Source organism: Ahaetulla prasina, chromosome 4 (genome assembly GCF_028640845.1).
Source record: "Ahaetulla prasina isolate Xishuangbanna chromosome 4, ASM2864084v1, whole genome shotgun sequence".
NCBI lineage: Eukaryota > Metazoa > Chordata > Lepidosauria > Squamata > Colubridae > Ahaetulla > Ahaetulla prasina.
Window position 1 is genome coordinate 55,274,614 of NC_080542.1, and position 26,691 is coordinate 55,301,304.

At 36.1% G+C, this 26,691-nt stretch overlaps 2 protein-coding genes across 5 annotated transcripts in view; one reads left to right on the top strand and one right to left on the bottom strand.

Moving 5' to 3' along the window:
- The window catches only part of BRCA1 (BRCA1 DNA repair associated), a 90,168-nt gene extending 86,414 nt beyond the window's left edge, over positions 1 to 3,754 (bottom strand). For all 3 annotated transcript variants that reach the window (XM_058182898.1, XM_058182899.1, XM_058182896.1), the window contains exons 1-2: positions 3,667 to 3,754; positions 323 to 416 (exon numbers count right to left, since the gene is read on the bottom strand). In XM_058182898.1, coding sequence (XP_058038881.1) covers positions 323 to 402 — 80 coding nt within the window. In that variant the 5' untranslated portion in view covers positions 403 to 416; positions 3,667 to 3,754. The remainder of the gene's footprint in view (positions 1 to 322; positions 417 to 3,666) is intronic.
- Positions 3,755 to 4,795: 1,041 nt separating this feature from the next.
- On the top strand, positions 4,796 to 26,175 carry NBR1 (NBR1 autophagy cargo receptor). 2 transcript variants are annotated; one of them, XM_058180161.1, is made up of 22 exons: positions 4,796 to 4,955; positions 7,118 to 7,222; positions 9,148 to 9,210; positions 10,813 to 10,831; positions 11,520 to 11,542; positions 12,675 to 12,863; positions 13,729 to 13,785; positions 14,299 to 14,507; positions 15,866 to 16,027; positions 16,672 to 16,878; positions 17,548 to 17,701; positions 18,200 to 18,493; positions 19,396 to 19,518; positions 19,622 to 19,697; positions 20,356 to 20,472; positions 21,185 to 21,346; positions 21,444 to 21,557; positions 22,135 to 22,456; positions 22,819 to 22,895; positions 23,163 to 23,238; positions 23,680 to 23,785; positions 24,464 to 26,175. In XM_058180161.1, the coding sequence occupies exons 1-22, from the start codon at positions 4,878 to 4,880 to the stop codon at positions 24,641 to 24,643; spliced, it is 2,913 nt and encodes a 970-aa protein (XP_058036144.1). In that variant the 5' UTR covers positions 4,796 to 4,877; the 3' UTR covers positions 24,644 to 26,175. The 2 variants fall into 2 exon arrangements, with proteins under 2 accessions (XP_058036144.1, XP_058036146.1); XM_058180163.1 differs by lacking the exon at positions 4,796 to 4,955 and adding an exon at positions 4,962 to 5,128.
- Positions 26,176 to 26,691: the final 516 nt, after the last annotated feature.

Below are 26,691 nucleotides of genomic sequence, written 5' to 3' on the forward strand. Positions count from 1 at the left end.
TGGACAGGGGTACATTTGGCGTATAAGACACACCCAGATTTTCACCCTCTTTTTGGGGGTAAAAAGGTGCGTCTTATATACCGAAAAACATGGTATGTAGTAAAGATATATTCTTTTCTAATGTCCAGAAACTTTCTAAACATATTATACTATAGACAGACAAACTCCGGCACTGTGAAAATAAAACTATATATAATTTATATTTCTGGAACAGCATTCCCTATGTTGTTTATCTGATATCTAGACATGTGAGATCAGAGTTTGTCAGATATTATACATTTTTAATAAAATCTTGATATTCAAACAGATTTTTTTTCCATACCAGATTGAACACTCCAAATTTTTCTGGAAAGCTACCAGCACTTCATGAACTTCACCAACACTTGGAACAGATGAATCCATAGCTAGTTATACACCTTGAAAACAGAAAAAAATGTTAATTTTGTGTAGCATTCTGAAATATAGTACAGGTACTTCTCCTTTAGCAGCCGCAATTAAGACTGGTATCTCTAATATTAAGTGAATATTAAGTGAAACAGTTGCTAAATGGAAAATCACATGACTACAACTCTATTTTTGTTTTGCCCACCAGCCTTTGAAATGTTTATCTTGGCACCTGGATATCAAGCTCAAAACTGACAAGACTAATCAATTTCATTCCTTTGGCTTTTGCTTGCCTCCTAACCATTCCTGTCCTTTGGAACGCCATACTTACACTGGGATAAATAGCAATAAAGGAACTAATATTTGTATTTCCATTCATAATGATTAAAATTATAAATTTAGAGGTTTATAAGATGCTTGTTTGATCAGAGTTAAAAGAAAAAAATAGTTATACTTGGTTTCCATTACTGGAAGTTTCTGACAAAGATTGATTAATTGGCTTTATTTTACATAAGAAATTAACTATGGGTAGAAGAAAGATTCCAGGTAGTCATTGACTAACAACCAGAAAACAAGCCCAAAATCTATGTTTCTAAGCAAAATAGTTGTTAAGCTACTTATGATTTATTGTTAAGCTATTATTTTTCCCTCCTGGGATAAAAGAGGAAGATACTTGTCTTTTTTGTATTTTTGTAGCCTCTGAATTAGGCAATTAAAACTGCACAATATTATGGAACATTATTTTGGATGTCTCAGATTCTTCTATGTTTGCAAATTAAATAAAATGCTTTATATCTAGAAAAATCAAGACGCAGTGAAAGATTAGAATAGGTTTGAATCTGTATAAACCTCACAAGATCTATGGAGGTATCTATCAATTCCCACATAGCTAGGAAGACCAAAGAAACACGAACTGCCCAGATTTCAATAAGTGTCTATAGTGCTATGTTTGTGTGTATGCCTTTGAATCACTGTTTACACCTGGAGATTATCTGGACAGCATATCTGCAGATTTCTGGCAAAGATGTTGAAGTGGTTTGCCATTGCCTGCTTCTTGGGTTGGTATTTTAGGCTTCATTATTATTGTTTTAAAAGATAGTATTAGCAATTTTAACATGGTCTAGGTCTCTATTTTGTTGTACCAATTGAAATGGAACCAATTTCGTTGCATACACGATGTACAATGACAATAAAGGAATACTATATTCTAACTTTAGACAAAATATGCCTTCTTCTTAGACAAGGCAATTTCTTTTGGTTTGCACGAACTTGTCTTTTTAACACAAAACTATAGAGAGCTTATTCTAAAAGTTCTGAATATAATTTTTAAGTTTTAAGAAAGATATATATCCAATTAGAAAAGAGTAGTATAAGCCACAAATTTGCCACTTTTTGAATCTAATTATCTAGATTCAATATTTTCTATTATTAAAATCTCACACATATTCATGTCTTTTATCGTTTAACCATTTGCTTTCTGATGTATAATTTGTTTTGGTTCAATAAAAAGAATTTGAACTCCATAATTTTTTTTCTTTGCCTGAATTACTTATGATTTATATTTATAAAGAAGCCCCTTTGCAAAGATAGTGTCTTTCTCAAGTTCAGAGGTCAATTTCTTAGCAGCTCCTTGACAGAGTTGGAATGCCAGTGTTTCAAGCCAACAAAGCAAAAGTGAATGGTCTAAGATCATCCAGCAGGCTTTTTTAAAAAAATATGCTTCGTTTATTATGTTATAAATACTCAGGGTGACAAATATTTTAGATAGTCAGTGAAATTAGATAGAGATAATGCTGAAAAGTATTTGGGCTCCTTCTATTTTCCCAACAAAAACTCTGTGAAGTTAGTTGGGCTGAGAGTGGCTGGCCCAAAGTCACCCAGCCAGCTTTCTTACTTAAAACAGGACTAGAACAATCTCTCATTTCTAACCTGACATTTCAACCACTCCATCAAATTAGTTTCTTTGTAATACTAATCTGTGGTAACACAGAATCCTGAACATTGTTATAAGAGCCGCAGTGGCGCAGTGGTTAGAGTGCAGTACTGCAGGCTACTTCTGCTTCTCACCAGGCTCAAGGTTGACTCAGCCTTCCATCCTTCTGAGGTTGGTAAAATGATGTCCCAGATTGTTGTGGGCAATATGCTAAATCTGTAAACCACTTAGAGAGGACTGGAAAGCACTATGAAGCAGTATATAAGTCTAAGTGCTGTTGCTAAGGATTTCCCTTCTTCATTTATAAGTGACTCAGCTGAGTCACACTCAATTTTCCCACAATGTCTCTAATAAAATTTTGATAAACAAACTTTCATTAATAATATCGTTGATTTATTGCCCAAGTATTTTTCAGCATTATCTCTATCTAATTTCACAAACTATCCAAAATAATTTCATGAAATCAAGTTATAAGTAGGCATTACTGGTGACTGTTCTTTTTTTATCCACCTCCAGTTGTTTCATTTTGTAGGTAAATCCTTTTTTTTTATGGACAGGAAACAAATGCCATTTTTTAAGTAGTAAACTTTAATCAAGGATTTATATGTCACACAAAGTTACTAATAATGTCACTTTACTACACAGCGCCTCTCCCCTTTCCCTGGTTATACAGCGAATATAGTAACAAAAAGGGAGGAGAATTAGCTTACACAGACTGTGGAAAGAAAGGTTAGTTGCTGACAAAGACAATTTATCTCTCCCTTATTCCAGCCTTTTATTATATGAATTAGATCAGAGGTCTTCAAACTTGGTAGCTTTAAGACTTGTGGACTTCAACTCCCAGAATTTTTCAGCCAGCTATGCTTATTCCAGTCTTTTATCATATGAACTAGATCAGAGGTCTTCAAACTTGGCAGCTTTAATAGAATAGAATGGAATAGAATTTTTTATTGGCCAAGTGTGATTGGACACACAAGGAATTTGTCTTGGTGCACATGCTCTCAGTGTACATAAAAGAAAAGATACCTTAATCAAGGTACAACATTTACAACACAAATGATGGTCATAGGGTACAATTTAACACTTAATGATACAACTTGTATCATTAAGACTTGTGGACTCCAACTTCCAGAATTCTCCAGCCAGCTCTGCTTAGCAAGTCTTAAAGCTGCCAAGTATGAAGACCTCTGAACTAGATGCTTGCATCATCTTCCCCCGAACTCACTAGTGATAAAACTAATAAGCGCCTCTTGATTAAAATCTCCGAGATTTTAAAAGAATGCGCATCTAAACTCCAGCCATAGTCTACCGTCACTGCCGAGTTACACTGCTACATAGGTATTACTCACCTAAACGCTGCTTTCCTTCGCTCCAAACTCTTGCCGCCCCTAAAAAGCGACTTCTACGCCTTTCGTCTCTCGCTGTATGTGTTTTTTTTTCGCGCCTTCCTCCCTTTGATTTCCGGCGGGAGGGGCGGGGGAAAGGCAACCTCCTGCTAACCAATCACCTCGTAGCTTCCGGATTCCATGACTGCAAGATTCCCAGCAATTGGTAATGCCAGATAGGCGGGGGAGGGAAAGAATGGCGTTACAGTCCTCGCTGCTCGAGTACGAAAGGATTCCCACCACTATTTTCTGACAACCGAACCATGTAGCCTTACTCAAATGTAATTAAAGCTAGCTAAAAACGATGGAGGGTCAGTTTGGGCTAGTGGTTAAGGCAGGGGTTTCTAATCTTGGCAACTTTAAGACTTGTGGATTTCAACTCCCAGAATTCCTCAGCCAGCTTTGCGCTTATTAGTATTATCACTAAAGGAGTTCGGGGGAAGATGATGCAAGCATCTAGTTCATAGGTCTTCAAACTTGGCAGCTTGAAGACTTGCTAAGCATAGCTGGCTGGAGAATTCTGGAAGTTGAAGTCCACAAATCTTAAAGCTGCCAAGTTTGAAGACCCCTGCCTTAATCACTAGCCCAAACTGACCCTCCATCGTTTTTTATAAATTTAACGATTTATATCGATATTGTTTCCTGATTGCTTATTTGTACCCTCTGACTATCATTGAGTGTTGTACTTTATGATTCTTGACGAACGTATCTTTCCTTTTATGTACACTGAGACCATATGCACCAAGACAAATTCCTTGTGTGTCCAATCAGACTTGGCCAATTTAAAAAAAATCTATAATCTCGAAAAGGCGGTGATAATTTCTTCCCGATAAGGAAAACGTTCACACGGAATCCAATGTGAATTCGGACGATTTTTGTATTCGCCGCGATCTTTCTACTGCAGTCGAACGCTTGGCTTTTCATTGGCTGGTTGCAACACAGACGGCACGTAAAAATGGCCTCTACCACGCTCTGGGCCCGGAAATCCTTTCCCCTGGTAATGAGATGCGTCGATCTCCTTACTTGTTATTGTTGTTCTTTTAACGGGATCCGCCCCTCTCCCCGCGGGTAGCCAATAGTATAAAAGAGCGAGGCCCAGGCGCATTAAGCAGCGGCGGTCGCAAGAGCTGGTCGACGGGTCTGAGATTTTCTTGCGTCATAGCGTTGGGGAGGGGATGGCGAACGCTGAGCGTGGAACCTTGGGCTTTACCGAGGTCCACTCGTCAGACGTCCAGAACCTGCTGGGCAGTCCAGTAAGTTCCGTCCCGCACGTCCGCTGCCTCCCCCGAGAGGCGTCCTCCAGTCGTGCGGGGTAGTAGAATAGCCGCCTCGGCTTTAAACCCCCCCCCCATGGGTTGCGGGCTTTAGTGCAGCTGGAGGGCGCCAGGTGGCGGATGCCGACTGATGAGGGTTTGCTGAGCGTTTGGTAAGCGAGGAGTAAGCTCCGTCCTGGAGAAGAAGCGGACACCGCGTAGCTTTTGTGCTCGGGAGGAAACGCTTGTGTTACTAAATCGGCTCTTCTCCCGTCCCTGTGAGGAGCGGAATGACCCGTTTTCGGTAGTTGCTTCAACAGCAGCAGCAGGCAACTTTTCCGGGCTCCCGCGTTATAATAAACTGTTTCTTAAGGCTTTACAAGTTGGTTATTTCTATTTTAATGCGAAGCCACAACGGAAACGCCCTTAATCTCTCCTTCGAGTAAATGTGCGATATTGAGATAAATGCTATGTATGCTTACTACATACATTCGTCCGTTTTGATGCTTTTACCTCCATATACGTAAGCACATAATTGCAGCGTTAAGGCAGCAACCCCCTGTGCTTTCGTAGTTTTAATAATACTGCGGTTAATCCTGGGGAAATAGCCTACTAACTAGATACTTTGCACTGTAGCAAGTAGGCCTGTTAAGATGGTGACTTTCCGGTAGATCCCATGATATGCAATTTCCTGTTCCAAGGATTTTCAAGATGGTAGTTGTCCCATGGTGCTTGCCTGGAATGTTTGTGAAGTTATTATGTAGCCAAAACACACTATTTCAGATAAACCACTTTTAAGTTCCTGTAAGGGTATGGAACTTTCAAATATTCCAGAATATTTTTTTTTCTTTTGAAACTGTTCTATAGGTAATATAACATACTGGTGTTTATGGTACATGTCCTACAATAAAGCTCGATAGAATTTAAAACCAGAGCTGTCCTTCTATGGCTCTGTGGGGAGAAGTGATTTCAATAATCTCTTCTAGAATAATGACAGTGATTATTTTTATAACTGTGGATACATTTTGTAGACCTGCTTTTCTGTTGATAGTCCTAACAGTTATAAAAATATGTCTAAAGAATACTTGCTTTTCTACCTCAAAATGGTGGGAAACCACATGCCTTACATACAATGCATTGTAAACTATTACAAATATAGAAACATGGTTTGTACTAAGAACAAGTTAACATGTACATTCTGGGAAGCATTACAAACTGCAGATATGATTGTATTTACAACACACGAATATGTGCAAAGTTCTAGTGTTCCCAATCTTGATTTGTATTATCCGTTATCTTCAGCTATTCCCCCATTGTGAATAATGCCAAATCTTTTTGGCATATTGTAGCAATAAAAAAAGTTCCATAACTGTTTGTTCTTCCATTTCAAATTTCAATAGTATACGTTTTTGCAATTATATATTCTATATTTGTACACAGTTCTGTTTCAATCTTAGAATATTAAAAACTATAAATTATTTTATCTATTTTAAATCTAATTGTAAATAATATCCCTATTATCTAGGGATATTTAACTGAATCTAATCGACGATTATATCCCTCTCTGCCTCAATTTTTAAAATTGTATTTTACATTTCCCTTTACAAAACTTCAGTATTTCAAAATAAGTTAGCCTTTATGTTTGCCTATTATTTCTTGTCTATAAAAAAATTATTGGGCAGAGAATCATAAAGGTGTTTTTGGACCCAGTTTGGATTTTTATCTTTTCCATATTCTCAGTATGGCATGACTAACATAATGATTAATCCATATTAACCTTGACTTTATATACATGATTCTGGGTTTTTTAATCTTGGTGTATTTGGTTAGGTGAACCTGACCTAACAAAGTACAGAACTGTGCACCTGACTTAACCAAAGCACATAGTGTATCCATGAACATCAATTAGCAGTCAGAAAACATGATGAAATTTCCTTAATTTCATCATTGTTTTCTTATCTTTCTCATAAGCAAACACACTTTAGGAGAATATTCAGAAGGATGGGGAGAGGAAGAGAAAAATTCAGGTGACTCTAATCCCAGGTTTTTGGTTCTTTGAGTTATATAAAAATATTGTGACTGCTTGGTTCCTCTCAAAAAGAAGTTAAGTTTGGAATAACTATATTGTTTTTTTAATTTATGTTTTCATTTTCTTTCCACAGATTCGCAGAATGGATCCCCAGGTAAATTTCAGTGTGACCTTCCAAGGTAACACCTTGAACTTCCTTGTATCATCTAAAACCGCATGGGCTGATTTGGAAGCCATGGTGAGTTGGGTCTTTCCTAATTGATTTACTGATCAATAACAGTTTTAATATTTCCCTTTGCTGTCTTCAAATCACTTATTGTTTTAAGTTTTCACAAACATCTGGCTTTTTCAGCAGGCCCTAGAGCAGGGTGGTCTCTGAATGCATGTTTTGGACGAGTTGTAAATGTTTATCCATTTTCCCAATGTGACTGTTAATAAGCTTTAATTATTTGTTATTTTTTTCTATCTTTGTTGTTTAATTCTAATATGTATTTAGAATTCATATTGTAATTGAAGTAGTAAATCAACAATTAATAAAATTTGAGAGGATTGTTTCTGTAAAATGTTAAGAGTATTAGTCATTCATGGAATGATTTCAGCTTTCTTCCCATCCTTTGATTAGCAAATTGGACATTTTATTAGTGCAATTGCATTAAATTCCCCACTCTTCATTAATTCCATAGAATGGAAAAGATTGAAGGCAATTTGGCTGTTGCATGTCTATGGTATCCCAGCTATGCAGTAGTCAAACTAGTATAACATTTATTTATTTATTTATTTATTTATTTATTTATTTATTTATTATCTATCAATCAAATTTTTATACCGTCCTTCTCCCGAAGGACTCAGGGCGGTGTACAGCCTAAATAAAACACAATATATATACAATTAAAATCCCAATTAAAATAAAGCATATTACAAAAAGGCTAATGTATAAAAATTTAAATTTAAAATTTTAAAAATTTAAAACCCCACCACAATAAAACCCAATTTAAAATGTTAAAAAACCATTATGCCAGTCCAGCTTGAATAAATAAGTATGTTTTTAGCTCACGGCGAAAGGTCCGAAGATCAGGCACTTGGCGTAGGCCAGGGGGAAGTTCATTCCAGAGCGTCGCTGCTCCAACAGAGAAGGCCCTACTCCTGGGGGCCGCCAGCCGACATTGACATCTTTTACAGCTTCAACTTTCTCCCTCAATTTATGCAGAGCTGTATAAGTGCAAGATTAGTGACAAGGAACAACAACGTTCTAGTAATCAAATCTACACACTAATCTAATAATTGGTATAGGCTACCAGATGATCATCAAAAATATATCCGAGCTCCCAATAGTATTCTCTTCATTTTTTAATGTTCTTTGTAAGTGAATAGTTCTTGCTGAAGTTATTTGTTCACTGACAAATCCGTGCTTCATAGCAGAAAGTGGATGGGATTGAATTACAGTCTGTTCAGGATCAAACAAGATTGCTTGCACCTCCAAGTTGCTTTTTATATATTTGCAGAAAGTAGATCTGAGATGTTTTTGGACCAGCATTTAACATTACAAGAAATGGAAAGTATTACTCTAATCAAGATTAAATGTAAATTTAGAGCAGCTGTGGACAGTATTTAAAAATGGGCATGAACTTGCATGTTTTTGCTGCAAGTGGTTTAATTCAATATTGACATAAGGTTGCTTTGCCTTTTGTGTGGAAATATTTAACTTGCTAGTATATTTGTGTATACTCATTTTTTTCACAAAAAAATACTCTACTTTTTACTGTACTGTGCTGTACTATATATTAAGAATTTTAGTTTTATTCTGTGGGTCTGTTAGAAGAAATTATTTACTTGATTTATTTTTAGTAGGTCTGCAATGTGGTTGAAAACTCAAGTCTATTGGGGAGGGGAAATTAAGATTGCCAAAGTCACATTTTGATTAATGGACAAGATACATATATGCAAAATATTCTAAACAGTTTATAGACTTATTCACTGGGATGCAAAGCTTTGATTCTTTTAAGTACAAAATATATATAAACCTTGGATTTGACATGGAGGAGTAGAATTGCTCTTGGCTTCATTTACACTTTTGAAATATCAATAAAAAGGATTAATCATAGCTGCCTGTTTCTCTGTCATCGTGGAGCTGAGCCATTTCAATATGGATAATTTCTGTTGTAGGTGAAAGTCTCATTTGAACTGAAGAATATCCAGATCAAATACCTAGATGAGGACCATGATGAGGTACTGCATTTCTATATTCCTATGAAGGCTTCATTTTAAAAGTAAAAAGTGTATCCTTGTACTTTTGAAAGAATAGAACACTAAAAAGAACTTCATATATTTTTATAAAGAAGCTTTTTTTCTCCTTGCAAAATAGCTTCCAGTCAATATTTGGTCTGTATTGTGTAATAGATAGTTTCACAGATTATCTAATTTTTCTGACATCTCTCTGGAGGCTTGCTTACCTCTTCAGGATTGAAAAGGTATTTTTTAAAAAATAATAATCAGATAGTCTTTGACTTACGACCACAATAAAGCTCAGAAATTTTTTTCATAAATTATGGTCATAAAGCAAGACATTCAAGTAACTGCCTCAATGATCATAATCCCAGCAGTGCCTCAAGGGGTGATGAAGGCCTTGGGAATCCTGGCACCTACCAACATATGGAAATCTGCGGGTCATGAGGTTGCAGTTAGCTAAGCCCACTGACTCACAGACTTCCTCCCTTTCCCCTGCCACTCTTGAGAGGCCTGGGCCGCCTCATTCTACCATCATACCTGGAAGTCTCAGGTTGTTAGGCCTACCTAAAGGTATGGACAGAAACCTGCCATAGCCAGAAGACCTCAGCCAGCTAGGCACACCAGCACATAAGCCGCCTCCTTGCTCCTACCATTCCTGAGATGTGTCAGCCTTTTTCCTGTCCCATCATGCCTGGGTCTTTCGCTTTCCCATTGGGGTGGGAGTGGCAGTGAATCTGTAATCATAAGGATGTGATCCTTGCAGTCCGGGTTTTTATCATGTGACTGGCAGTGCTGCAGTGGTTGGAACTTTGGGCAGGAGCTGTACGTCCCTTTGTTCAGTGCCATCATAATTTTGAAGGGTCACTGAACAAAGAGTTGTAAGTCAAGGGTTAACGAATTACGTCTTTATAAAGAAATAAGGACACTTCTTGAATCCTGCCCTCCTTCCCCTGATAACAATGCTTTAAAAATAGTTTGCTCTTGAAATTAGGAAAAGACCAATAATGTGTGTCTAAAAGAAGAAAAATGTACATGCGTTTTGCTCCAAATTTGTCCACTCTTGAGAAATAAGTCCGACAGAAAATATTTTTGTGGGAGGAGGAGTGATTTATTCTTTAGTTGTACAGAAGGTTTCCTCCTGATATGAGTTATATTACAATTTTCAAAATTCCCACCTAACATAGAACTCTGGCTGGGGCATCCAGGGAACACCAAGTTGGGATGGACTGGTAGGCTCTGTGATGTATCTATACCAGTCATCTTCAAAATGATTACCCATAACAGTGAGATGGCAGCATATTTGAGCCGGGGGAGAGAAAGTGACTACATTTGAATATGGTGTAACCAGCAATATTTGTTTAAATAACGTTTTCTGTAGTCTTAATTTGTATGGCCTTGTTGATTTTACTTTGAACTATGTAGTTTCTTAGTAGGAAGGCAGGATGGCGGGGGGAGAGATCTTTTTAATAAAAAAATAAATGTCTGTAATAACTATGATGTCAGAAGCTAATCTATTCTGTAATGTTCACGTGAAAAATCCTGTTACGAATATTATAAGCAGCAATTAAAAGCCTCCTTTCATGGTTTGGTTTCTTTTCACAGGTATCCATCAACACTGCAGGTAAGTTGCCTTTGGCTAACACATAGAATCTGCTGAGGAGTCCTGCTGTGGTAGCGATCTAAATAAGGGACACATAGAAGTACTTAATAGTACTGAAGTATATTTTTGTAAACAACATATCATGCCTTGTTTCTCCCCTGTAAAAACTGTATTCGGTGATTATCTAGTAACCAGCATTTGTCTATTTCTATATTAGAATGAGGCTTGTATCTGCAGCTTGTTTAGTAGTCTTTTAAGGAGGAGGCTGAACCTAATGAAATCTTTAGCTCTTTATTCAGTCACTTCCTATTATGTAAAGTTTATTAAGTTCAATGCTAATTTAAATTTTCTCAAAATTAATTCAAAACTGAAATGCGGATTGCTCATACTACCCAGGATATGTGATTCTTCTTGGGTTTTTTCCTTTCTTTTAAATAGTTTGAATATAGAATTACATTACATTTGAAGAGATGAAATTAATAGGATGGATTGTACACCATAATAAAACGCTATAGCAAGTCCTGCAGGGTGTATTAATTTTTCTTTCCTAAACTTCAAATTATATTCGGAGATATAATTCCTTGAAATCTGTATCAAGGAATAAGAAGGAATTACCAAATGTGATTAAAATATAGTAATTTATTTACAAATACAATTCTGGACATGATAATGTTAATATTAACCACGGTTTGTTTGTCTCTCTATTTAGAGGAATATCAAGAGGCTGTTAAGGTAATGGATTAGCTTAGCTTTGAAGGGTTATTTTTATAGCAGTACAAATCAAGTCTTTTAAATTTCTTGATGTGTCTGAGATTTTATATCAACCAATAAAATCATTTAAACTAGTCCATCCTAGTCCAATTCCAAGATACTGAAATTCTTTTTAGTCAATACTGTTTGTTTACTTTGCCGTAAAGAGTTATTCTCTGGACAATAGCAAATTACTCCTGTATTACCTTCCTCTTCAGTTGGGTCAGAATACATATAAGTGCTTCAGTTTTTATGTTACTTTCTCCACATTCTTATGGTTATTCTGTTAATTTCCACATTAGATTTTAAGCACCCAGTCTTTCTTTGTTTTGCAACATTTCTGATTTTTAATAAAAGTTGTGATTGTGTCCTTGTCATTTATTCTATGTGAAAGATTATTATTACTATTTCCATTCCCAAAGGTTTGATTCCTAACTTTAGATTTAGAGAGTTTAGATTCTCTTTTCTGGTCTAATTCCTGGATGATGGATATCTGTCTGGTTGTAAAGGGTACTAGCTCTCTTGTCCCAGATGTAGAAGTCATAGGAGCTATTTTGGCAAAACCACTTAGTATCCCAGTTGTGGTTATGAGAAGACCATTGAGGAAATTTCTAGGAAATTAAAAGTGAAGTGAATATAGAAATAATTACATAAAAGAGGAAATTGGTTTTATCTTTTTGGGCCTTAGAAATTAGGAAAAGCTCCATATATGTTGAGTTTGAAAAGATCCGTTACTGATACAACATCCATCTGGCTTGATCAGAGGTCAATTTTGCAATTTTAAAAAATACTTTTTTCAGCTTTTCCTGTCTTTTATATTCTACATCTAAGACATATACATTCCACAATAAAAGTACCTTCTAGAATTTTCCCATTTTGTCTTGGTGCTTATGGTCTTGTCCTGAGAAAACTACGACCTTAGTGCAGATCATCTGCTTTCCTTCTGCTAAGCACTTCAACCTGTCACAATGCTATTTTTTTAAAATTTTAATATTTTGTTACTTTAGAAAAAATATGTTACTTTAGAAAGAAAGGATTGTTTTTAAAATGGCATGTAATTTATTAGAATGACTATGTATAAGTAACTTTACTGAAAGGGGTTTTTTCCCCCCAGATTGCAATGAAACAAGGCAGTCGGCTCCAGATAAATGTCTATGAATTAAGAGTTCCTTCAGGCAGGAATTCAGGACTGATCTTTGGGACATCTGAGGAACCATTTGTTCCAGAAGTTAAAAAGAAGGCTGCATTTTCTCAAACTCTCATAAAAGACACAGATACTAAAAGAAAGACAAAAAGGATACAGGTAGAAGTAAAAAGATGTGTTTTCTGGCATCTAGAACTATCCTGTCAACTATCCATTAACACCGTGTTTTTCTTTTTGGGTCTTTCTATCTCAACTTCAAAAAGTTACGATTTTAATTGCATTATAGTGTGGCAATGCTTCATTCTGTTTTAATCAACCTTTATCTTTAGGTATTGAGTGGACTGTATGCTTTTTTTCTGAAGAGTAAATATTTTCCTGGTTTTTGAAGTACATAACCATTCTTCACATTTCAGACTTGTTTGAAAGATTTGTTTCTTACAAATTATTAACTGAATTTGCTGCTCCTCCCCCTAAATATATATTTTGCTAAAAGTTTTAAAGTAGTAAAAAGCTGAAGAAATCATAAGCTATTTTCTAAAACCACTAGCAAAATGTATTATCAAAATATTCAGCTACATTTAATTAACCAGTTAGTAATCCACTATATGCAAAGTGGATATATCAAAGATATAATACTGTTTAAATAATGCTGTGTTAAATAATGCTAAAAGATCCTCAGAGTTTTATGAAATCGACCAGTATTCTTGGCTATTAGAAGTAATAGGAGAGGTTTTGCTTTGGGCTTTGAAAATTTTGGGCTGACTGAACATATTTGCAAACTTCCAAGCATCCCGTTGAATATCAAACTCCAGGTTACATTCTGTTCTGCCAGAACAATGACATTGTTTCTAGTGGCAAGCCTGGCCTTATTTTTAAATAAAAATACCAAACAAACAAACAACATGGCAAAGTCTGAAGAGTGCCTTTATTTATTCTCTCAGTCTTGCCAAATTCAATATGAATAGGTACAAAGAAGTTATGTTAAGTTTTGCTGTTAGCGTTTTTTGTTTTTTTTAATCTCTAGAGTGAGCACCTTCACAGTGAGGTCCCTCCTGAATGGTTCACAAGCTACTTGGAAAAGGTGAATGTGGTTTCTTTTCTATTTGTCTTGTTATGCAAGAGGCCTTCAGAAAGGGCTTCGGGGTAGGGGGGGTGATTCAAAGAGAGTTGGAGAATAATACCTCTTTCTTTACAAGTAAAGAAAAGGATATTATTCACCATGGATAGAGCTTCACCCACAAACTGATATTTGATCCAAATTGGCTAAACCCAAATTTCCTAGTTGATTTAAGAGGGCAGTTTTGTCCAGCTTAGTGTAGTGTGGTCAGGAGGTGGGTAAAATCAATACATTCACCTCTCATGGTTAGTATGTGATAACTGAAGGCATGTAAGGGTGGTTGCCAAATTACAAATACACCAAATTATTAAAGTGTATATTTTATGCAATACTATTTTTCTTCAAACCAACTCGCTGCCTGTCCATTCTAGTGGAGTGCATGCATCAGTTCTGGGAATAGAGATCAGAGCAAGAAACTAAAAGCCAATAGACACTTGTTCAGGTTGCTTTTCTTTCTCTCTTCCTTTCCTTTTGCAGTTCCGGGAGCAAGTTGTTCAAGACACTGTTAAAATGCTGGATCAAAAGTTGAATGACAAGCTGCTTCTTACCAACCAGCTTCCAAGGTCCATGAACACTTCAAGACACCAAACTCCCGCAAGTTCTTTGGTGCAGGGCAATTCCTATGACTGGCTGCTCTCCTGTAATAATTGTCAAAAGCCCATAGTGGGGATTCGCTATCAGTGCAGGTAGGACTAGGGGATTAAAATGCAAATTTCCATGGTTTTCCAGGAGGTTAGAAATCGGTATAATGAGGTTTTCTAGTGACTGTTGCTGGCTAAGGAACTCTGGGAGTTCAAGTCCACAAGTCTTAAAGGGACCAAGGTTGGAGGCCCCTGATTTAAACAAAAATGTTCTAATCATTATGTAGGGATATATGTAGGGATATCATTATGTAGGGATATCTCATGGACTCAAAGGTAGTTAGTGCTATTTCTTGAGTAGTTGGGAGAGGAACATCAGTGATTTTCACATTCTTCCTTTCAATAGCATTTCTGCTTTAAAAAATATTATATTTTACCTGTGCTCCATTTTCCTTCTTTAGCAAAAACAAAAAGAGAGAAATTGGGCAATAAATATTGCACGATACTACATTGGCAAAAGGAGCTGTTTTCATTTATATTTTTGATTTGTTTACTGAGACTAATGCTGCTCTAATCACATAGCTTGAGCAGTTTATATTTTGTTAATACAGAAAATAGCTTAGGACACAATTTGAAACAATAACATTTTTTTACTGCAGCTGCACTTCTTCAGGAACTACCAAAATTTACCCAACCATAAAGGGGCTCTAAAAAGAAAGAATTTTTTTTAAACAGTTTCAGGACTATTAGCCATTCTAACCTTTCTTCCCATTCTGATTTCTTATTACTTCCCTGTTTTGGCAAGAAAGTTTGCTTATAGGAGTTTTCTAAGAGAGAGTTTATTTACTGCCCCTCTTATTGATAAAGCAACTCTGGGCGGTTTGCAGACAATGAAAAGATAAATACAAAAATAATTAAGATTTAAAACACTATATAAAAATTTAGAACCAAGGAGATGGGCAGCCCACGGATATTCTTTTACCTCATCAGTCTTCAGTGGTGCATGTCCCCATAAGGCCACAAACCAACTGGCAAAACCAGGTTTTTATACACTTTCAGAAGGGCAGAAGTGTGGGAGCTTAAAGGGCTGATGCGGTAGGATAAAAGGTTCTTTTCCTTGATCTTGGCAGCTGGAATATATGTCCACACAAAGTGTTCTGCAGAGAAAAGTAACTGTTTATTAACACTTTTTAAAGCTTATAAATCCCCTCCCTATTCTGTTTTTCAAACAACATTTGAGAAAAATAAATCTAAGGTTTTATTTTCCTTACAGAAGCTTCACTGGTTCATAATTCTGCTTTTATATCTTCCCCTAAAATTTCATCCAAATATATTGTACTTATAAATACACTGATATATCTCAATATATCAGCACAGCTGGGAAAGTATTTTAGCAGATAACTAAATAGTTAATAGCGGAAACAGATCAGTAATTCACCACATTGCCTTTCTTATTTTCCCAGTGTTTGCCCAACCTATAACATCTGTGAATTGTGTGAAGCAGGGTTATATTTCCATGACCCTGACCATGTTTTTCTAAAACTGCGGAGGCCCACTTGCCATATTTCAGACACAAAGAGTCTCGGACAGCTGTCATCATCTCTTGTCACTTCAGAGCAAATCAGGTAAGCAACCAACTTCCTTGCTTTTATTGTGACTCCCCTTGAATTGTTTATGTTTAGAGTGCTCATGATAATGAAAATAACATACAGTAAGTAAACCTCATGGAGGAATCAAAGATATAGCTAAGTTCATATTAACATGGGAAATTCAACATTTGGTTTGTCTCCATGCCTTTCTTTCACCTCTAGTAGATTAGTTCTTTTGAAATGGCAAAGGCTCCATCTTGATATTGGACAAAATTAGAATCTGATTTAAGCCTAGGTAGAAAAGAGGCAGGCTAACATTTTAACAACAAGGGAATACTCTGTTGTTCAGGGAGAACTGGATGATGGTTGTAGATGCCCTACTGAAATGGACAAAGGCCAGAATTTCTGATAGATAAGGGCTTTGTTTCGGGGGTAACAGAGGTGCTGTATTTATTTTGCTTTGTTTTATTAAGCCTAGGAAAAAAGCAGATTCTTTAAATGACTTTTACTGCTGAAAAGATGGCAACCGACAATAGTATTTGGATGTCACGAAAAGGATGCTTGTTTATTGCCAGTGGTCCTCTAATCATAGATTGTCCGGCTAACTTAGGGGGCATCCAGCTCCATATATTTTTTAATAGGGGAGAAGCAGAATTAATACCTTATTTCTAATTGTTCAGATTCCAGAAGCAGGTGGACAAGCATTTCCTGAAAACAGAAAAGCAGCGTTTACGAGGAGCAAAGAAGCAGCGTAAAGCTGAAACACGGGAACTCAAGAAGCAGCTTAAATTGCATCAAAAATTTAATCTGTGGAAATCAGTTCATGCTCTTGACCACACTGGTTTGCCAGCTGCAAACTCTGAGAGGCTACAATCCAGTACACTTCTGTAAGCAAGCCTAGACCTGGGTTATGTTTGGAAAGCACATTCTGCCTATTCTGTTTTGGCTTTTAGTGGACTATGAGTTCCTTTTCTAGCCAGCTCATGATTTGTGCATTTCTAGTATTTTCAGTGTCTTTAACTTCCTACTTCTCTAAAAATATAGTTTTAACAGACTATTAGATAAATTGCAATTTATTGGGTCATCATTTCAGAGATACTTCCTTAACAGAGAAACAGAGCAAAAACTCTGGAAGTGGGAATGACTTTGAATTCCTGCCAGCTTTACCATGACTAACCACATTCCAGCAGCCAGTGGTAGGGATCAGTCTACCCAGCCTGTATAGTGAATCAAAATAAAACAAAGGGCAGAGGACAACTTTGTCTTGTCTCCTGGATATCACAGTGGGTCTCAGATTAGCCTTCTGTAGGTTAGCCGGTTGAGGTACCTTGGTTCAAAAATGGTTGCCCTATGATGGTCTGTTTTGCCTAGTTAAAGATTACAGGAATTAGAGTTTCAGTAGTATGTAAATTCATAATCCCTGATACATTTTAGACTAGCTTCCTAGATAGCTAGGTGTGTTGGGCTACTGCTCCTAGACTACCTACTTAGAATGGCTAATGAGCCTGCAGATTTGAAATTTTACTGATTTGTCTCCGTTTTCCTCCGTTTTACAGTTCTCTGCGGCGATGCCCAGTTGTCTCCACACTGAGTGCTGCCTTTGTAGATGAGAATTTACCAGACGGAACTCGCCTCCCACCAAAGATTATCTTCATGAAGCATTGGCGTATGAGGAACACAGGCAATATGACATGGAGTTCAGATACCAAGGTGTTTTTCAATATTTAATTTGTAAAAATACATGCAAAGGTCTAGCTTTGGCATTGAGCCTGCTCCCTTTGCTCATCTCCTTTAGTTCTTCCTGCCATCAATATTGGGGACGGTACTTCGTAAAGTGCAGTAGTACTTTGTTGCATGTTTTGGGCTGAGTCGTGCTAATGTTTTTTTTTCTACTATTCCAGTAAATAATGGCTCTAATAACTTTCTCTCTGCAGCCCTAGAGATTTTTGAGAGGTGGGCTTCAATGTCATAGTCCCAGATATTTAAATGCCGGATTCTGATGTCTTCTTCACAGTAATTTTTCTTTGTGTTGTGTAGTGCCTGAGAGCCACAGAATGAAGCTCAACTCAGAATGGAAGTTTGAGTCTCTGTTTACCAACATTTACTTAAAAAAGTCTTATAGGACATAAGGCCTAAAAACATTTATTCATGACCAATATGAGAAACTTGCATGTGTTGGTGTTACCTTCTCTTCTCTTCATATTTCAGCTAAAATTTATGTGGGGAAACATAACTCTGATGTCTTCTGGAAAAAAAGATGTGATTGTGCCTTCCCTACTTCCTGGGGAAGAGGGGTTTGTCTCAGTGGAGTTTAAAGCTCCAGCAACAGAAGGAACCTATACATCCCACTGGAGGTTATCACATAAAGGAGAACAATTTGGACCCCGGATCTGGTGCAGTATTGTGGTTGACTCCTCTTCTTCCACTATTTCCAATATGCCTGACCATGGCAGATTGATGCCTAGCTTTTGCCAGAATAGTAGGTCTCTTTACAAAGAAGAGGTAAGGCCCTCATATAGTCTTAAATATCTATTTAAGACTATGTTTTTTTTCCCTCTCAATATTTTTTTCTACCTCTCCCATTTTGTAATTCTATTACATCTCTGCCTTCTCTCTTTTTTCTTTTTCTTTTTGCCTTACATCTGTATTGTCTCCACTCAGTGGCCCTTCTTCTTTAATGTGCATATTCTCTCCTGATTCAAATAATTTAAATTCCTAGAATCAATCAACTTTGGGCTGTTAATTTGTTTTAACAATTTGAACCCCTAATGTTTTAAGGTATAACTGAGAAAAGAGAGATCTTGATCAGATAACATAGAAAGCCGAGTTATAATCATCTTGAAGATTATGAGAGTTCTCATCCAAAACATTTGCAGGACTATCACAAACCTTATCAGGATTAATGGTTTAGTCTGCATGAGATAGTTCTCCAAGCAAAAATAGGATCCGGAAAACATCCTAATCTATTTATACTATTAACTTCATTCTAAACTAATTGCAAGATGGTTGTTCCATCTATTTCTCAGCTCAATAATATAAGGAATATATTATTTTTTAAGCAAAATAATATTTAACTTCTGAATGAGCAAAACAATGGGAGAATATGTACTAGTGTTGCTTGGGTTTTTTTAGAAAATACAAGGATGTATTGAAGAAGTAAACTTTGCAGATTTATTTTGCATTTTTGTTTAACTGAAGAATTAAACAAAATAGAATTCCAGATTCTCTATACTAAATATTTAAAATAGATTCAGTCTTTTTTATATATAGAATAACAAAATGAAAATGTGGAGATCAAAGTAGTATGAAAGGCAGTATAAACAATACAATGAAGTGCCTGAGTAAAATAGTTTGCCTCAAAATCACCTTGGAGCATCCTTCAGTATTACTTCTTTTCTCTATAGGAAAGATCTTCAGAATTTAAAGGGGAAGTAAATTTGGCCAACCGAGTTGCTTCATCAAAGATGAAAAGAATCGTCAGTGCTAGAGAGCTTTACATCCCATCACTTGATCTTCTCACAGCCCAGGTGAAATGTCTGGTACAGACCAAAATTCAAAATGGGTTCAGAGAAAAAAAATCCATAAGTTTTCTTTATCATTAAATTGTTCATTTTGTTTTCTTCCCATTAGGATTTGCTCTCGTTTGAATTGCTGGACATTAACATAGTGCAAGAATTGGAGCAGGTCCCTCGTAATACTCCTGTTGGTAAGTTGTGGCAAATACATTCTCATTCTGCTTTCTCAATATAGTATGTCTAATTGACATTAGACTGCTAAGGCCCATACTTTTTCAGTAGGGGATTCCCTGCCAGCTCCTGGAATCTTCTGGATCTGCTACTGTTTCTTGCAATTACTGTGTTTTGCCTGCTCTATTAAGCAAGCAATGTGCTATTTGCTTATTGTGAAAGATTCTGAGGTTTCTCACAGTATAGAACTGTAATGAGATTTTAATTTGTGAGGCTTAGTCCCCTCCTTATTAGTTTCCTCAAGGTAAATATAGCTGGATCAGCATCTGCTACCTTTGATACTCTAGGCCAACATATTAGGATGTATTTACCACATTATCCCTGACTGTAAATAAGAGTTGAACTGAACAGGATAAATTTATGAACCTTTCAGTTCCGTATAAACTGATGCTCAGCTAATCATGTGCCGATGCATTTCTCTCAACTATTGGAAATTTTTATTTCTTTCTATTTGGTTCCAGGTATGTTTAGTCCTTACTTGCTGACCAATCCACCACTTTTCTTTCCTACAGATGAGGCAATGGAAAGAATCTTTAAAAATAATTTCAGAAATACAAAAAAAAAGGGGGGGTGGGTTATGGTTCTTCCTTTGGTATCATCCTTATCTTGCTTTTCCAGATTCCATACAAGGTCCAAGCCCATACAAAATCCATGACTCCACCTCTCTGCCAAAAACAACTGTTTTAGATCAGAAACAAGAAGAGAATGAGAGAATCACATATAAATTACTGTCTGGTAAGCAATGAGAATACTGTGGTGGCCCTAAGAATTCCCTGTTCTTCCACTGGGTTTCCTTATCAAGTAGAGGTCAAAAGCCTCAACTAAGAACTGAATGACCAACCATTTTAATTGGCTTTATTATTGACGATATATTTTGCTGTAAAGCTGTTAACTTTAGAATTTGGAATTTTTACCAGATAGTTTTAGTGATAGCTATGTCAGTAAACACTGACAAATGATTGCAAGGTTGTATGCACTTAGTTAAAGCTATATTATAGACCAAGATAATCTAAACTGTTTTCAACAGATTTATCTAGTTTTGTATTTTATATCTTCAGCCTTTTTCTTACAATGTAGCCCCTGCTGCAATATACCCTTCATCCCTTGATAACCAGAATATTCTTGGCTCAACATAAGTCTTTTTACTAGGCCTATATTCAAATACTATAAAATCTAAATTTTATAGACTTAGAAATTTAACTATTTCTAATGTTTGTATAAAAGCTGCAATATGCAGGTTCTGAAATCTCTTCCAAATTGGGCTCTTGATGTTTTGTGAAAACCCTGTTCTTGCAACCCTGTAGCTTGAATGGTATCAGGCTTCCTCTTGATGTATCTCACTGCTTGAAGTATCAGAGATTAAATGCAAACTCAGTGTCTGTGATAGTTTTCTCTATTCTGAAAATTTTGGTAAATACTGCCAAGAATATTTAATCTCATCCTACAGGTGCTCAAGTCAGCAAAGGGAAATCTGAAAATTCAGGAAACCAAGAAGAAGGAGAGGAAGACATGAGTGGAACCCAGTTTGTATGTGAAACAGTCATTCGTTCCCTCACCTTAGATGCTGCACCTGACCATCAGCCCCCACAAAAAAAGAAGCTTTTTCATAGTGAGTGCTTTCAAATATCTTGTTAAAAATCTACCATATTCAGAAAATACCTCCAGCGCCATTGATTATTTCCTCCTTTTTGTTATTGTTGATTTAGATTCTCTGCAAACACTCTCCGATATTGCCCACTGCAGCTCAGAGAACAATGATTCAATTAACCCTGTTTCTGTATCAGAGAAATTACAGCGCAGAGTACCAACTCCTGAATTCGGTAAGGCTTGATGATTAGTCTTTGTTTTTCTGAAGAGTTAATGAATTGAATGTAAGTATCTGGCTTAATGAGGAAGTTCCCAAATTGGATCAGATGAACAGAGTAACATAATAATGAGATTTACAGTTAAATATTTCACTAAATTACTCATAGTTTATGAGAGTCTGGTGTAATAATTAAGGCATCAGGCTGGAGATCAGGAGTCGTAAACTCACCTTAGGCATGAAACCAGCTGGTGATCTTGGGCCAGTCACTTTCAGCCATCAGAAGGAACAATAGCCAACCACTTCTGAAAAACTTTGTTAAGAAAACTGGAGGGATTAGTTCAGTTGAACAGAAGTCAAAAGCTGACTTGATGACACACACCCCACGCACATTCATAGTTTCTGTTCCTCTCTAAGATACATGTTTGAAATGAAGGTGACTGAAGACTACCTATGATTTGGATGGTGGGGAATAAATTTTTAGTTTATGAGGGTTGTAATTTTGGTATACCTACCAAAGAGAATGATGAAGGCATTGTGGAAAGGATTGCAATGTTGACATTTATACTGAAACACTATTCCCTGTCTTCTAGAAGATCCCCCAGTGCAAGATGGTGAAGAATCAAATGGAGAAGCTGACAGTGATACTCAGGATGAATCCAGCAGTCAGGCATCTTCTGGTTCTGAAGATTATATCATGGTCCTTCCAGAATGTTTTGATACTAGTCGTCCTCTGGGCGAGTCAATGTATAGTTCAGCACTCTCTCAGTCAAATTTAGAAAATGTTACCATGGCTCCAGCAAATCCTGAAGCAAGCCACATACCAGTGAATAGCACTAGTGATATGCTGATTACCTCTCAGACCCTTGATGAAGTGTCACTGACCCCTCAGAGTGGGGAACCACGGCTAATAAGGTACCAAGTAAACTAAGAATATTCCAGAACCTTTAAGATTTCAGTATTTCCTATAATTATAAGTAGCCTTCCAAAGAGAAGTGGAATTCTCTTGATTTCTGAGTGTACATACCAAGCCAAAATGTACACATAAATCCAAATGATAAAGCCATCTGGAATTTTACTATATTATAATAGATATATTATAACGGAACTTACCTGAACATGTAGTACAGACCAGTAACCCCAATTTTCATTCTATGGGGCTTTTGGTACACTTTTTTTTTTTTTGCATTTATATCCCGCCCTTCTCCGAAGACTCAGGGCGGCTTACACTATGTACACTACACTATTATGAATATCTGTTTGTTTTTCTCTAACAGATTTCGGGCTCTTTCTGAGAGTTCTGAAGAAGAAACTTTAGACGAAGCTCTGTTGGTTCCTGTCCGAATAAGAGAAGGTATTGTATTGCAATGTTCTATATGATAGACAGTAAGCAGTAGTTTCTAACTGAAGTCTTCACTTTATAGACTGCTGCTCTCCAGAGATTTATGTATATTTGAAGTATATGTATGTACAAATTGTTATTTTTATTAAGTAAATCCAGTAAATTTTACAAATTTGCTTTGTAGGAATATTCTCTGTTCCTTCTGGAGCACAAAGGGGGATTCTTTTCTCTCTTTTTTTGTTCTTGCTCTCATGTACTTTTATTTTCACTTTCTTGTAGAATTACAGAGATATGATTCTGAGGATTCATCTCAAGAAAATATAAATAACCCATCAATGTATCCTGAATCCTCTAGGTAAAAAAAAAAATCAAACAGATTTCATCATGATGTGAATAACAATTTTTTAAGTGAGCTTTTTGATGTGTCAGTTAGCCTTTTGTTTCTTCCTTTTTTCAGAAATGTTGATTTAATCTTACAGTTGAACAAATTAATTGAGGCTTTTAAAAAAAACTGCTCTACTGAAACAGGAAGCCATCACTCAGGCAAAAAAACCTAGAGCAGACAAATGGTTTTAAGAGAACAATCTCACTACTCACTATCATTCACTACTCTTGCACTACTCATGCAAAAAATGTTAATTTTAGTTTCTGGCATGTTCACTGAAGATATTGGGTCATTGAATTGGAAACTATTGGTAGTTGGAGTACATTATACTGTGCTGGGTGGATCAGTGATCTGATATGGAAAACGGCCTTTCCCTATATTTGTATGTTTTAACTCCAATTTGATTTGCAGACATAGCCCGGGAAATAGCCTTGCTGGTGGCCTGGTGAAAGGGGCCTTATCAGTGGCTGCCTCAGCATACAAGGCATTGTTTGTTGGGCAAGCCTCCATGGATCAGGTAAATAGATCATATTGTCACCTTATGAGACCCAGGAAACATGCCTTTTCTATGGCTGCCTCTACTCTTTGGAACAATCCCCCCAACCCCGCCGTGCAATACAACAGTCCCAGGTCTTATAGTTGTTAAGAACTGGCAATTCTCTGATGCATTAGATGCCATTTGAGTGAGAACCCCCGTTTGGTTGTTTTATTATGTGCTTAGTCATCTTTTTATATTTATATATTTGATTACTGTTGTATGATGGGGTTTTTTCTTTTTAATTATTTGTGCTGCATGCAACCAAGTCATATTGTTTAAAGTACCTGGCCTTATAAATTTTAAAAGTAAATATGGAGGAGTAAGGATAAGAGTAAATATGGAGGAGTAAGGATAAAACTACATTTTGTAGTTTCACAACTAATCCTTACAGATAAGGAAACAGCAATCTAAAAAGCTGGTTGCTAGTTTTTGTGAATGCAAAGATAATAACTGGGTAATATAGTGAATTATTACAAATAAGGAAAATAATACTGAGTATAGTAGAAATTATTCCAATTTAAATTTTACTGGGATGACTGTAGTTGGAGAATTCTTATCTGAGTATCTGAGGTGTACATAAATGTTTGCTTTATGCAACTTTGCATTTATATGTGTTTCCTCTTTATATTGATATTTCCATACTTTTCATCCTTCCAGGCTGCTTCTGTAAACACTGAAAATCATATGGCTTCATTTCTGGCTCACCTACATGAAATGGGCTTCTGTGACAGACAAGTTAATCTCCATCTGTTGCAGAAACATAAATGTGACATGAATCTTGTTGTCACTGAGTTGCTGCAGCAGAATCAGGGTGATTGGTATGGGAACCCATACTAAACCTTTTTCACTTGTGCATTAAAAAACTTAAGAGCAACTGGCACCAGCAGCTTTTAGCCCCCTTCTGTCCTAAGCAGAGCCAAGATGGCTTCACTTTTATTTTTTAGTACATTATAATTCCTACCATCTGTATTATCCTACAGCTCAGGCATTAGAATATTTTTTATTTTAAAATGTTTTTCCCCAAACGGGTGAATGCCAGATTATAGATAGGAGAAAAGAAGTGATTATGCTCCAGAAATATAATTGGAGTTAGCAGTAACAACAACAACAGCAACAATAACAACAAAGTAGGTTGTTTGTTCTCTAATTTACTTCTCTTCTGGTTAAGCAATACTTTTATCCCACATTTAATGTTGTGTATCTTGCAAAACACTGACATTATCTGAAAACTCTGTCCTCCTCATTAGAAGATTCCATGAAAACCCCACAATTCCATTATTTTCTGGTTATTTCCTTGTTAGAAGCAGAACAATTGGTTATGTGACTAAAAATACTAAATGTGTAGCTGTTTATACTGCATAATTCTTTAGAGAAAAAATAATGATAGTGACTGCTCAAGCTATTTGAAGGGTAGATGATCAAGACAAATCTGAGTGTTTAAAAAAATATTTTTGTAGACTTTTACCAGCCAGCAGTGTTTCATAGGAGTAAAGACTGCTCTCACAAGCAGTATTCCTGATTTCTCTACCCAGGTGTTAAACCAGTTTGAAGTCCTTAAAAAAGCAATATTTTAACAACTCTTCAGCTTAATTACATACTGATAGATTAATTAAATACCTGATAGAAAGTTTTGCTAAATATGTAAAGAAAGAAAAAGACAAAAATATGGATGAATGATATTTAAGGAAAATAACTTCCTATGTCTCCATTAATCAAAACAGAGGACTCGTGAATCTGTGGGAAATTTCTGCCCATATCCTCCTGAAATAAATACTGTAAGGATTTGAACCTAAACGGTTTACACTTTTTGATCTGACTCTCAGGTGTTCCTTTGATTTTTTTACATATAGGATGAAAGGAATGTCTGTTCATAAAGCATGCAAACAGTAATGGGATGGACACAAGTATAGCTTTTCTGTGATTTTGGTAGGAAATAGTTAATGATTACAAGGGATTGAAATGAGAAAAGTTTCCTAAGGAGGCAGATTGAGGAGGACAAGCTGCTTGTGCTATGTATTGCTTATTTAATAAAATATGTATGTGAACTGAATATCTCTGAATGGAAGAATTTAGATTTGCAACTTCTCTTGGGCTGATGGGGAAAACCTTTAAATTACTAGGTAGATCTTCTTATTTTTTTTAATTACTTTACTTTGAATTCTTCAATCAACTAACTTCTTGGCCCTGATGAAGATAGCTTTCTTCTTATGTTTCATAAAAGGTGAAATTTTCTTCTATTGGCTTTGTATGTTTTATGAGAAGTTGCATGATTGATAATTTAAACAATACTGATATTAAGATATTGTTTATTGCTTAGATTAAGCACCATGGTCTTTGAATTGAAAAATAAATATGAAAAATGCACATTAGGTTTGCCTTTGTGAAAATTTGTTCTTTGATCGTTAAAATAATGAGTAACGTCATATGGATTGCAAAAGAAACTTCTAGCAAAAACAAACATGTTTTCATATAAAATATATCTTCATGCTGGGAAAGCAACACTTATACAGTGAGGCACATTTGTTATTCTTTATACCAGTTGTGTAGGTCCAAAGTTTTCCTGAGCATGTGAAAGACTCTTGCTCTTTAAAGATGCTGACACCAGTTACATGTTGTCATATATATAACATGTATATAACATGACATAACATGTAACTTTTGTGCAGATAGTGAAATACTGAGTGTGGGCTGCAGAGTGGATATTTTAGAAAGAAATCAAACATTCAAAATCATGGGCGGGGGAGGTGTTGAACTGTGTATGTTTTATTTAAAAAGCAGGGACTTCTTTTACAGTATACAAAGAGAATAAGGAATTAACTGATTTCTCAAGTATAATTTATTTGCCAGCTCAAAGTTGCATCCAGGTTATCAACTAATCTTTAAAA